The sequence below is a fragment of the Artemia franciscana genome, chromosome 1 (assembly GCF_032884065.1).
Source record: "Artemia franciscana chromosome 1, ASM3288406v1, whole genome shotgun sequence".
Taxonomy (NCBI): domain Eukaryota; kingdom Metazoa; phylum Arthropoda; class Branchiopoda; order Anostraca; family Artemiidae; genus Artemia; species Artemia franciscana.
This window is the reverse complement of record NC_088863.1, coordinates 17,872,556-17,885,780: the sequence shown is the minus strand read 5'-3', so window position 1 is coordinate 17,885,780 and position 13,225 is coordinate 17,872,556. Positions and strand designations below refer to the sequence as shown.

General features: G+C 35.9%; 1 protein-coding gene across 1 annotated transcript in view; it reads left to right on the top strand.

The window, feature by feature from the left end:
* Positions 1-11,030, top strand: part of LOC136026469 (prolyl 4-hydroxylase subunit alpha-1-like) — a 49,866-nt gene extending 38,836 nt beyond the window's left edge. The window contains exons 8-11 of the mRNA XM_065703079.1: positions 1,131-1,235; positions 3,064-3,196; positions 8,744-8,909; positions 10,885-11,030. Of these exons, the coding sequence (XP_065559151.1) occupies positions 1,131-1,235; positions 3,064-3,196; positions 8,744-8,909; positions 10,885-10,970 (490 nt within the window). The 3' untranslated portion in view covers positions 10,971-11,030. The remainder of the gene's footprint in view (positions 1-1,130; positions 1,236-3,063; positions 3,197-8,743; positions 8,910-10,884) is intronic.
* Positions 11,031-13,225: the final 2,195 nt, after the last annotated feature.

Here is a 13,225-nt window from a genome sequence, read left to right as displayed (position 1 = left end):
GCAGATAAAACTTATCCGACAACTTATCCAACCCTTTCAAGGAATAATCTTCGGAAATGCAGACGTTATTTACGTCAGGTGAAACGCCCAGGATAAGTAATCGGACTAGTTGGATAAGTAATCTTGGAGCGCTCGAACGCACGTTAAGTCATTTGGTTTTTCTCGATGAACTTTTATCAACAATTATAGTTTCTGTTTCTTCCATACATAATGCTTCTGGATTCATCCAAGAATTCAATATTCTTGGAAAACTATTAGAAAACTATGCAATATTCTTAGAAACATTCTGCAAGAAAAACTTTCGGTGTTCGGATAAGATAAAACATGCAAATAAATAAATGCACAACAATAAATACACAAAGACCAAGAAGTTAATAATATAATCTGTATTTCAAAATCAACTTGGTTAAATGAGGCTTCAAAATATCTATGTTAACCGTTTACTTCGTATGACCTACGTGACTCTTTACGAACGAATGTGCCGTCAAGAAGCAGTACCGTCTCTGAAACTGGGAAGATCAATGCATAGCTTTTCAAGAATTTCAAATTCATCGGCAATCTCAGAATTTTCAATCGATTGCAATTTTGCACTCATTAAGTCAAAAACATATTTTGGTCTCACAAAATGGCTAAGAAACCACTTTGTTAGGGCAAAATATTTTTAGCTTATTTAAAAGGGCACTAGAACTTTAATCTTTGTTCTAATGAGCCGTCTGCTATTTTCTAGGATCAATGTTTCGACTCGATAATCTTAAGCAAAAAAGAAGAAAACGATCAAGTAAACACGAATCCATGATCCTTCTTCTAAAAAAACAAACTACTCCACACTTTTGTCGATGAGAGGTTCTCTAATGAGCCAGATCTGATGATGTAATTTTCGTTCAGATCCGTGTCCTCTTGGAGCTGTTTTCGCCTTTTTCAGAAATCTGGTGATTTTTTTAGACTCGTAGAATTTGACCTTGGTGAATTTTACGTATTAGGAATCACCATAAAAAGCAGATTCTGTATATATTGCTATCAAAACTACTTTATTTAAGGTTTCAGTTACCATTAGCATTGGTAATTTCTTACCATTAAGTGTTTGATAATAGCTCAATGCTCGTGGCAATTTTCGTTCTCGTTGATTTCAGAGCTTGGGTGACTCATAGGAACAACCCAATAATTAAGCGATTTACAGACAAAATTGGATGGGCAGTTAAATTAAACCCTTATCCTGAAAATTTTGGCTCCGAGTACTTTCAGGCAAGTAAATTATTTACATCCTTTTATTGTACATGTTGATTGCACGGATTCTACTGCAACATTTATTTTTTTACTATCAAGAGAGCTCACTCAACATCGTTTTTTATTCACTTTAAAATACAAATAATGTCTTATAATAAAATTTTTCTCTTCGTGGACATTAATTAGTAACCTTTTTAACTCTAATCTGAGCTGACAATCAGTCTCTTGAAAACTTTTACAGTTTCTCTGAGATTAAAACTTGGAGATAACAACAAGTATTTTTGGCAGAATGCAAGTACAAAAACAAAATACAAGAAGTATAAATTTGCCAATTTTCTGTTTTATATTTAAGCTGTTTTTGTTAGTAAACTGAATTTTAATAATGTTATTTACTTTCCAATATTTATAACTTCTTTATTTTGATGCTTTTTAGTATAAGTTTCTAGTGAACTTCATTTTTTTCAGTTTTGCGTTTTATCAAATTCGATTGAGTATTAAGTGTAATATACTACTTTAAGTTAAAAATAGGTATTTTTAAATCGAGAAATATTTTTTCGCTTGAATTTCGCTAATGTTCTGTTTCCCATCCATAAAAAAAGGCACGGTGAGTCACTGCTACCTATTTTCTTAGATTTGAAATACGGAAATTCCTGTATGTGGCGCTCTAATTTAGATACAGTTTTTCTTTATAATAATGTTGGTATAAATAAAATAAAAATAGTATAAATAAAATAAAAATAGTATAAATAAAATAGTACAATAGAATAGTATAAATTAAAATAGCATAGAAACAAAATAACAGTAAAAGAAAGGATCACAAAATTGTAATTACCCTTCGACTTTTGCATGGTTTGGTGAAAGTTACTGTTGGTGTAAATACCCTTCGACTTTTGCTGGTACGGTGAAAGTTACTGCTACCTATTTTCTTAGATTTGAAATACAGAAATTCCTGTATGTGGCGCTCTATTTTAGACACAGTTTTTCTTTATAATAATGTTTGTCTTACACTAAAAGAATTGAAACAATGACGGCGTTCTTGATACGAAGAAATTAGCTGACTGAACAATTCATATCGAAAGTAATTAGTTTTTAGTTTCTGCGTCTTTTTAGAGAGAAAAGGTAAAGTAAAAAGTTTAGAAAGAAAAAAAAAGTAAAAGCAAGGATCACAAAATTGTAAATACCGTTCGGCTTTTGCATGAAGTTGTATCTTAGCAAAATGTTTATAAGCTTCTATTTCAATCTTAAATTTTCTTCGATGGAAGTTTGAATGTAGCCAAGCTCTTGACTACATTATCGCAGGACAGGCCTTTTAATTAATTGAAGTGTCTATTTGATCAAGTCAAGAAAGAATGAATAAAACTAAAGGGAGGATCTTTAAAAAAGTTTTTTCGATGCTCAAATTTTGATATATATATTTTGATGTTATAATCCCAGTATAATAATATATAGGATTTTATTTAAAGGTATATTTGTACTTGCTTTTTTTTACTTTCTTCTTTTATTCTTAAATAAGTTAATACATTTTTTGATCCTTGACTCCTCTTTATTTGAATCACTCCTCATAATTTGGCCATAAAATATTTTCAATGGATCCTAATAAATTGAACTTTATCTATTACTATTTGATCCCTAATATTCTTCAGTAAACTCTAAATAATTAATTAGGGGGTTAGATCCACAAGCGAGACGTCTGGAGGAATACTTGAGAAAACATAAAAAGTAATCGTAAGAAACATACACGGAACTATACGACAAACTGAGAATTTTAGGGGGCAAAATTCTTAAGCCATCCTCCCCAGTGTATGGGTCTTACTCACCCAAGGGTCTTTAATTTATCACTTTTCAGGTTGCAAATTACGGAATAGGAGGAAGATATATTCCGCATACTGACTATGGTAACACCAGCCCCTTGATGCCTGAAAAAGATTTACCGTTTCATAGTGGTGAGCGTATAGCAACGTTTATGGCCTATGTAAGTATGACCAAACAAAAAAGTGTTTTAAATATCGAACCAAAGAATAATATTAAAACTTAAATCGAAAAGAAATTAAACTTAAAACAAGGAGCCCCTTTCTTCAGCTACCCACCATGGGCACCCATATGCCGAGTTTTAGGGGGGCTTACCTGGTCTAATCATCACTTCCAAGGCTTTATAATAGAAATCTTAAAGCAATAATATAAAAATATAAGGCAGTGTCATTCAGCTAGGAGGCCCAGTGCCCCCTTGCTCCATTATGGACGCCAATACTTCCCACTGCATTACGTTTAGGTTTTAATATCTCATTTGGAGAGCATTTCGGAGAGTATCTCATTTCGGAGAGCATTCGCATTTTGGGGAGCAACAATCATGGCCTTGCTTGCATTCTGTTTGCCATTCCTTGTCTATTCCCGTTGAAACCATTAAAAAGCTTTTGCACTCTCAAGCAATGCCACAAAAAAAAAAATATATGACCCAATTGAGGCTCTCGAAGCATTGTTGTAAAAAAATCACATTATCCCTGTGCAAAAGTATTTGTTCTAGACAAAAAAGGCCAAATTTTCGTGTAAAAACCGGAGGACTAAGGATTTGTAGCCTCTTTTTGCATATATAGTTTCTATGCTTGTCAGCATAGCTCTTTACTTTCATTTTAGAAAGCCTGCTTTCCTTAAACATTTGACTTCTGTCCCTATTTAGGACTATCCTAAATACGAGGGGGTTGTCCCTCTTTACATTTAGTTTAACTTTTATATACCAATGCATCAAGAATGCGGCCCCAATTAGGTGAATTTACTTTACACAACAAATTAAGATACTTATTAACAAAACGGAAACTTCTATTCCTATGAGACTCCCACTTTCAAGCTAAATTTCAACTTATATCGATTCTTTTCCCAGTAAAAACAACACAGTCTGCAATGAAAAGGCTCTGCAATGACTTTTTCTAAGCAAACTATCCAACGCTCAGTCTAAACATATTTCTAAAAGGAGGTTAGGGGCTAATTGAAAGGAATTTGGGGGTAAGTTACCCTAAAATTGATCTGAAGGATCTTTCATGGACAGTTAAGAAATATCAGTCATTAATGCGCTTTTTTAGGCTTTATCTCCCCCATAAAATAATTCGTCCACCTCCCCGCCACAAAAGTCGGTGCCCAACTATGCAATATTTTGTAACCGTTAGCAGAAACCGTTCATTTTCGGCGATCACATATAAGTTTAGGGACAAAGCGCAGCCACGTGTCAATATAACTTCTGAAACCGGGATGCTAAAATATTTTTGATAACCCTATGTCAATTTAACTTATCTCTTAGTTTTTTGCTCAATAGCATCTTGACTCTATTTTGGCCGACAATTACGGGAATTGACAACTTGCAAAGGCGAGATATTTTTATTTTATTTTTACTGTAGAAGTGCACTATTTTTTAAATATCCCTCTATAACCCTCAGAGCAAGGGTTGTAAGTTATGCCTTGGAGCCATATTGCTAATCAGAAGTTTTAGTGTAAATATTGAGATTCAGAGTCATGGGATGATCTGATTGACTTTTTTAGATGGTCATTTGTTGTTGCAGAAACTTCGAAAAGAGCTCATTCGATTGGAATTTAAAAGAACTTTTTTAATAGTCAAAAGAGATTATAGGGCAACCTACCCTTCCTCCAACGCCCAACATTTCCCCAAATACATCCAATCAAAATTTTAAGATAACCTTTTTGTTCAACGTAATTGAAAGGTCCCGAAGTTGAATGTTTGAGGATGATACACCAGTCTCTCCTGATATTCTATGATGAGTGATTCAATATAATCATCACTGGCAAAACATCTTCCTTCTTAGGAAAACATACACATTCACACATTTTAAACATTTATGCAATGTTTCTTACGTGGGTAATTCGGGCACATCGGACACAAGTAAGGGGCGGAAAAATTGGAACTACTGAAGACGACTTGAAAGAAGTGACCAGCCTAAAACAACGAAGCTCTGAAGGTTTCAGAAAATGGCAAGAAAAAATAATAGGTATTATTTGACTGAAAACCCTTTTAATGCATGAGATAAAGCAAGCAAGGCTTGCTTGCTTCCCCGTCAAAATACCTATCAACATTTTCATTTGTGTTAGAATTTCACTGTTACGCCGAACGACAGGAAAGAGCAAAAGGGCAGCAGTGAAAATATGACGATTATGCACACGCTTGCACTATTCAATTCCATCCAGTTTTTTGGTTTTGTCTGTGACCAAATGAGCGCAGTGAGTGTGCATCTTTTTTCCACTGATGACTGTTTCGGGAGGTTGGGCATGGATCCGATCCCAAAGCGTAGCTGTGGATGGGTAGTTAGGTTTAGAGAAGCCATCAAAGATAAGGGGCCGTCTCTCTACATAGATTGACCAGCACCAAGGCTGATGTCCATACTAAGATACCTGAGAGCCTTGCCTTTTAATACCCCCTCCCAAGAAGCGGTTGATTAAGGTTGTTTATTATTCCAATCCGTAGTTGAAAACCCTTAAAACTTTTCCTTTTGTTGGGGGGATCCAATGATCGCTACTGAGAATATCCACTTGGAGGTTAAGCAAGGTGTAAGCAATCTTTTCATATTTGCTGTAGTGACGACGAAATTTTGCCAAAGAACGTGATCAAGCTCCTAATCTTTCTTTAAGGAAGGAGACAACCTATGGACTATAGGGCTCTCTTATTAATGCCAAGGACCCATCTCCTTCTTACTATAAATCTACGACTTTCAAATTCTTTGATAGCTTGCCAGGATTGATCAAGTCCTCCATAGAAGGGGTCAGTCTTCGAAGCTTCAGAACTAGCACAACCATATCACTTAAATCTCTCAACTTGTTTTAAGGAAGAAGAACACTGTTTAAAACACAAGGCCCTCCTGTTTTACGTCAAAGATCTCGTCTCCTCCCATCTCTAAGCGTTAGATCTATCTATGATTGTCGTGACTGATCAAGTAGTCTAAAAGGTGGAATTGATAGAGTCATGTTCAAATCTACATCAACGGCTTCCACGTAATATTTGGTGATACTTGAGAGGATATTTAGCCGTCTGCTAGAAGCAATGGGCGTGGTTCCTTGCACATGGTGGGAAATCTGCAAATATAATATTTCGTGTTTTTCGTTTTTGTAAGTGATGGCGAAGTAATAAGTCTTTTTGCTAAAAACTCCGGTATCCAATGTCCATTTCCTGTTAATTTAATCCACAGTTCCAATAGCCAGTATAACAAGAGCTAAAAGCTCATATGGCACTTGTGACAAGGCAAGAAGAGCTAAGAGCCAAGAGATCATATGATATGAGCTCTAACAAAATTCTATGAATAGATAGATTGATTTAAAAGAAAAATAAGAGACTTAATGCCGGTCAGGATTTAAAATAAGAGCTGTAAGTCACGATGTCCTTCTAAATATCAAAATTCATTAAGATCCGATCACCCACTTGTATGTTATAAATACCTAATTTTTTCTAATTTTTCCTCTCCCTTTAGCCTCCCAGATGGTCAAATCTGGGAAAACAACTTTATCAAGTCAATTTGTGCAGCTCCCTGACACGCCTACCAATTTTCATCGTCCTAGCACGTCCAGAAGCACCAAACTCGCCATCACTGAACCCCTTCCCCAACTCCCCCAAAGAGACCAAATCCAGTACGGTTCCATCTATCACGTATCAAGGACATTTGCTTATTCTATCCACCTTGCTTTATCCCGATTCCTCCACTCCAAGTGTTTCCCCTCCAACTCCCCCCAATGTCACAAGATCTGGTCGGAATTTAAAATTAGAGCTTTAAAGCACAAGATCCTTCTAAATATCAAATTTCATTAAGATCTGGTCACCCTTTCGTAAGTTACAAATACCTCAATTTTCAAAATTACCCCCCCCCCAACTCCACCAAAGAGAGCAGATCCGGTCTGGTTATGTCAGTCACGTATCTTAGACAGATTTTTATCCTTCCCATCCAGTTTCATCCTGATCTCACCGCTTTAAGTATTTTCGAAGATTTCCGGCTCCCTCCAACTGCCCCCCCCCCCCAATTACGCTGGATCCGGTTGAGATTTAAAATAAGAGATCTGAGTTACGAGGTCCTTCTAAATATGAAGTTTCATGGAGATCCGATCACTCCTTCGTTAGTTAAAAATACGTCATTTTTTCTAATTTTTCAGAATTACCACCCCCCCCCCCAATAGAGCGGATCCGTTCCAATTATTTAAATCACTTATCTAAGACTTCTGCTTATTTTTCTAACCAAGTTTCATCCCGATCCCTCCAATCTAAGCGTTTTCCATTATTTTAGGTTCCCCCGCCCCAAACTCCCCCTAATGTCACCAGATCCAGTCGGGACTTAGAATAAGAGCTTTGAGATACGATATCCTTCTAAATATCAAATTTCATTGAGATCCGATCACACATTCGTAAGTTAAAAATACCACATTTTTTCTAATTTTCAGAATTAACCCCCCCCCCCCCCAACTACCCCACAGAGAGCAGATCCGTTCCGGGTTATGTCAATCATGTATCTAGGATTTTTCCTTATTTTCCCAACCAAGTTTCATCCCGATCCCTCCACTCTGAGTGTAGGCCAAGTTTTAGGTTTTCCCCTCCCAACCCCCCCCCCCAATGTCACCAGATCCAGTCGGGATTTAAAATAAGAGCTCTGAGACACGATATCCTTCTAATTATCCAATATCATTGAGATCCGATCACCCGTTCGTAAGTTAAAAATACCTCATTTTTCTAATTTTTCAGAATCCCCCCCCTACCCCAAAGAGAGCAGATTTGGTTATGTCAATCATGTATCTAGGACTTTAGCTTATTTTTCCCGCCAAGTTTCATCCCGATCCCTCCACTCTAAGTGTTTTCCAAGTTTTAGGTTTCCCCGTCCCAACTCCCCTCCCCCCCCCCCAATGTCACCAGATCTGGTCGGGATTTAAAATAAGAGCTCTGAGAAACGATATCCTTCTAAATATCAAATTTCATTGAGATCCAATCACCCGTTCGTAAGCTTAAAATACCTCATTTTTTCTAATTTTTCAGAATTAACCCCCCCCCCCTCCAACTACCCCAAAGAGAGCGGATCCGTTCCTGTCAAACATGTATCTAGGACTTGTGCTTATTTTTCCCACCAAGTTTCATCCCGATCCCTCCACTCTAAGCGTTTTCCAAGATTTTAGGTTCCCCCCTCCCAACTCCCCCCAATGTCATCAGATCCGGTCGGGATTTAAAATAAAAGCTCTGAGACACGATATCCTTCCCAAACATCAAATTTCAATAAGATCTGATCAACCGTTCGTAAGTTAAAAACACTTCAATTTTTTCCGAATTAACGGGCCCCCCACTCCCCCCCAGATGGTCAAATCGGAAAAACGACTATTTCTAATTTAATCTGGTCCAGTCCCTGATACGCCTGCCGAATTTCATCGTCCTAGCTTACCTGGAAGTGTCTAAAGTAGCAAAACCGGAACCGACAGAATTTGCGATTGCTTTATGTCACTTGGTTAATACTAAGTGCCATAAAAATTTTATTGAAGAACAATGTTATTTTCTTAGCTCGAAGATGTGCCGGAAGGTGGTGCAACCGCGTTTACACTTGCTGGTGTTTCAGTCTGGCCAGAAAAGGGGAGTGCTGTATTTTGGTTTAATCTTAAAACTAGCGGAGAAGGCGATTATCGAACAAGACATGGAGGCTGTCCAGTATTAAAAGGATCAAAATGGAGTATGTAGATTCATTTCATGCTTTGTTTTTCACGTTCAATCATTTCTTATCCCTAAAACAGGAATAGAAACAGCGGTACTAACTCAACAAAATGAGGTGAAGAGGGGGGGGGTCAAAATATATTTTTCAAAATCTAAATAAGGCAACTTTTCGTTTTTCAATATTTTCTATAAAAATACCTGTAAAAATACGCTAAAGTTCAAGTTTTGTCCCAACTCTTTAAGAGCCACTCTTGAAACACAAGGTTCGTTTAATGAACAATAAGAAACTTTTTCAGAAGTGCTAAAAAGATTTATCATAAAGAGCGAGGTGTTGAGGAGGGGACAACCCCTCTCACATAAGTAATAATTTCTGTTTGTTTTAATATTTAAAGTTATTCCTTACTTTCAGTTGAAAAAAATAGTTTTTTTTTAAATTTACTATCAATTGAAAACAAGCAGAAATAAATTTTAAAAAACGGTTTCTACAAAAGAAGTATTTCAAAGAAAAGTAAAGAGCTACATTAAACCAAAGATAAGCAAAAATAAAGCCATATAGCTTTTCAAGCATAAAACTACTATACATTACCATAAAAAAAAACATAAAACGAACAGAAATTACAATAAATAACTTATTGAAACAAAAAACGAGGAGATACCCGGAAGAATTAGACTGACGCCCAGCCAATACATTCTAAAGACCAGAACATAATTTGCTCTGTACTAAAAACAAAATAAATATTAAAACGTTTTCTCTTTTTTTGCTTTAATAAATCCAAAATTAATGACCTTATGGAATGACCATCAGTATATATATTAAACTGTCAATCCACTTTGTTATTTTTCAGGAATCTTTGTTATGATGGTGTCTTTTTACTGATGTTATGACAAATAGAAACACATAGGTCGAAATAAACATTGTTTTTTTTAAGCGAAAATTATTTTCTGGTCTTGAAAAGGCACAGCCATACTCTAATTTTAGGTTGTTTCTGCTTGTTTTCAGTTTGACTCGGTTAAGTATTGTAGTTTCTGCTCGTCCTGGATTTCATTTATTTATTGATGGTGATTTGCAGTGGGTTTACGCTTGAAAAACTCGTTTGTAGAATACATTGTTTTTTAATGATAGAATAACGGAAAAGAGGGGCTTCTGCAATATTTTGGGAACGACAAAGGGTATTAAGTTGAAACTTCCAGGGAATATTGAAGTGGATGTTGAGCTAAACCAAAAAACACTTTCTGCGCCCAGACTTTCTAAAGAGCATATATACAAAATCTCAGAAACAGCTAAGGTCATTAGGTTGAAACTTTGAAGGAATGCTGCGGGGAGAACTTCCCATGTAAAGTGAGTCCTCATTTAGTTCAACACCCTTTCAAAAAAAGCCCTGTTTAGCTCAGCTCCCGCCTAATTCAACCCCCATGCAATCCAAACCTTGTTGAACTCAGACCATGTTTAACTCGAACCCTGATTAACTTAGTCCTTATTCTCATTAACATCTTTCAACTCAATTCCAATGCAATTCAAGCCTCATTCAGTTCAGCCCCGTTCAAATCAATAAGATTCAGCTTAATCCTCCTTGGACCAATAGTATAAAACTAGAAAATGTAGCATATTAATTGTAAAATGCACAATATGCAGCATAGAAACATGGCAAAATGTAACACATAATATGTTACACATACAATTTGTTTATTAACTTTTCTTGTTTAAACGTTGATTTTTTTCTTCATTCGCTTCAATTTCCTTCTTTTTCTTTTTCTATTCTGTGAATTGTTTACATGTTTGTGAGTAGGCAAAAATAAACTCATTGGATCTTAAAAAATAAAACAAGAATTCCGAAAAAGTATTTCTTGTTTGGGTGTTTAATGCACAAGTACTCTTTTTTTTGTGCTACATTCAAGTAGTCAAGAAGTTTTCTCTAGCTTTATATAAAAATTTTATTAATATTAAGTATATTTAATAGATATTTCACTACAATTTCACTACAATTTTTTTTCAGTCTGCAACAAATGGTTTCACGAAAGACAACAGCTTTTCCATAGACCTTGCAGCATTCACAAAGAGGACATTTTCGGTATTTCATAAGAAAAAAGACCATTTTTTTTAATTGTGTTGGTTGACAAAATAAATAACAACTTTAAAAAACTTTAACTTTTTTTCTGATTATCTTGGCCAGAAATGTCAGATAATAATGGTGTCATCAGGGGTAATACCTATTAACTAGAATAAATGCACGTTAAGATGAGAAATGATAATGAACAGGTCATCGGAAGACAGTAGCATTCCACAACACTCAACAATAAAAAGAGAAAATCACTTTGGAATTTTTTTCAAACTCCTCGTTATGAATAAAATCTCGAGAAAGGTCAGAATTGTGAACTACGACCCAATTTATCTTTGAGTGAAGTGAGTCGTTACCAAGGGTTTAAAGTCGTCTTTATAAAAACGCTGGTTCTTCTGAAAGCTTATGTGCTAGGCCAATGTTTGCCTAAATTACTCAAATTCGCTTGCAATATCAAGTTAGTATGGACACCACACGTGTTGGGCCAAAGCAAAAGTACCCATTGGACCCACACTAGCCTTAGCCATACTAGTAGAGGTCTTTGTAAAAAAGGCTTTGTAGTAAAGCTTGATAAATCAGTGGCATAAAACGGAGTACAAAAAGTCGTAACCAAGGGTTTTAAGTCGTCTTTATGAAAACGCAAGTTCTTCTGAAAGGTTATGTACTAGGCCAATATTTGCCTAAATTACTCAAATTCGCTTGCAATATCAAGTTAGTATGGGCCCCACATGTGTTGGATCAAAGCAAAAGTACCCATTGAACCCACACTAGCTTTAGCCATACTAATAGAGTTCTTCTTTGCAAAAAAGGCTTTGTAGTAAGCTTGATAAATCAGTGGCATAAAACGGAGTAGACTGGTTATATTTCGTACCATTTCAGTTAAGTCTGACCTTGCATTCCAAAGAATCTGGTTAGATAAATTTCCAATGACAGTGCTGTACCTCAAGCTTTTTGCATTGGTTCGCTAACTCTAGTTGTCAAATAATGAAAAGACAGCAATTACTGTTCTTTTCAGTTTGTATGGCAATTTATATTTACCAAGTGACATATTTTTCTAAGTAAAGAGCGATGGGGACGCAAGCTATTATTTTTTATTTTTACCAGGGCATTGCGCATAGAAGTTATCGTAGAAACTTCGAAAGGGTCACATTAAAAAAGAAATTGAAAAAGCTAGTACCCTTTTTAACAGTTGAAAGTGATTGGAGGGCAACCAGACCCCCCTCCGCCACTCTTTTCCCCAAACACATCCAATCTAAATTTTGAGATATCTTTTGTTCAGTGTAGTTGAACAGTCCGGAAATTATGTTTTTGAGGATGACGACCCCCTCACAACCCTCAGGGTAAGGGTTGTAAGTTAATCGCTGGGGGCATATAAAGTTTTTATACAGAGGATGGTCGTATAAACCTCAGAGGGGACTCATTTAAATGGTAACCAGAAGTTCTTGTGCCCTTTTTAAGTGTCAAAGTGATTGGAGAGCAGCTACCCTCCCCATGCTTCGTATTTACCCAAAATGCATTTTTTAGAAATTTTGAGATAGCCATTTGTTCAAAAATAGGAGAAATATGATAAACAGCGATGTGGTCAAATTACGAGCAATATGGTCACAATGTAGTTTTTTTTGTTTTTTTTAAACCAGGGCACTTCGTATAGAAGGATTTGTCGTAGAAACTTCGAAAGGAGCTCGTTCAATTGGAAATTGCAAGTTCTATTGCCCTTTCAAACAGTCGAGCGATTGGAGGGCAACCAGCCCCCCACGCCCATCAATTCTCCGAATAGATCAAATCAAAATTTTGAGATAGCCATTTTGTTCAGCGTTGTTCAATGGTTCAGTAACCATGTCTTTGAAGATTACCCCCCCCCAGAGCCCTCAGGACAAGGGTTGTAAGTTATGCCTCGTGTGCATATAAAGTTTTTATAGAAAGGGTGGTTGCATAATCTTCGGAGGGGGCTCACTGGATTGGAAACTGGAAGTTCTAGTGAGACTTTTTCAAGCTCACTTCCTGAGTTATTTTTCTTTTCGTTGTTTTTTTTTTGACATTTGCTAGTATTTTTACTTACTCAACTTACCATTACAGAGAATAATGTCAAAACTTCTAGTTTTGTTCGGTTTAAAAACAGAATATTTACAAGATGCATTAATATTCGGAATAAATAATTTCAATATCCTGTTGCCATTTTTTGCAAAAAAAAAATTTCTTAAACTTAACTTAATAACATATATAATTTTTTTGATATCTTCAGGGTCTGGAACATTATGTTTTAAAAATAAAACTACCC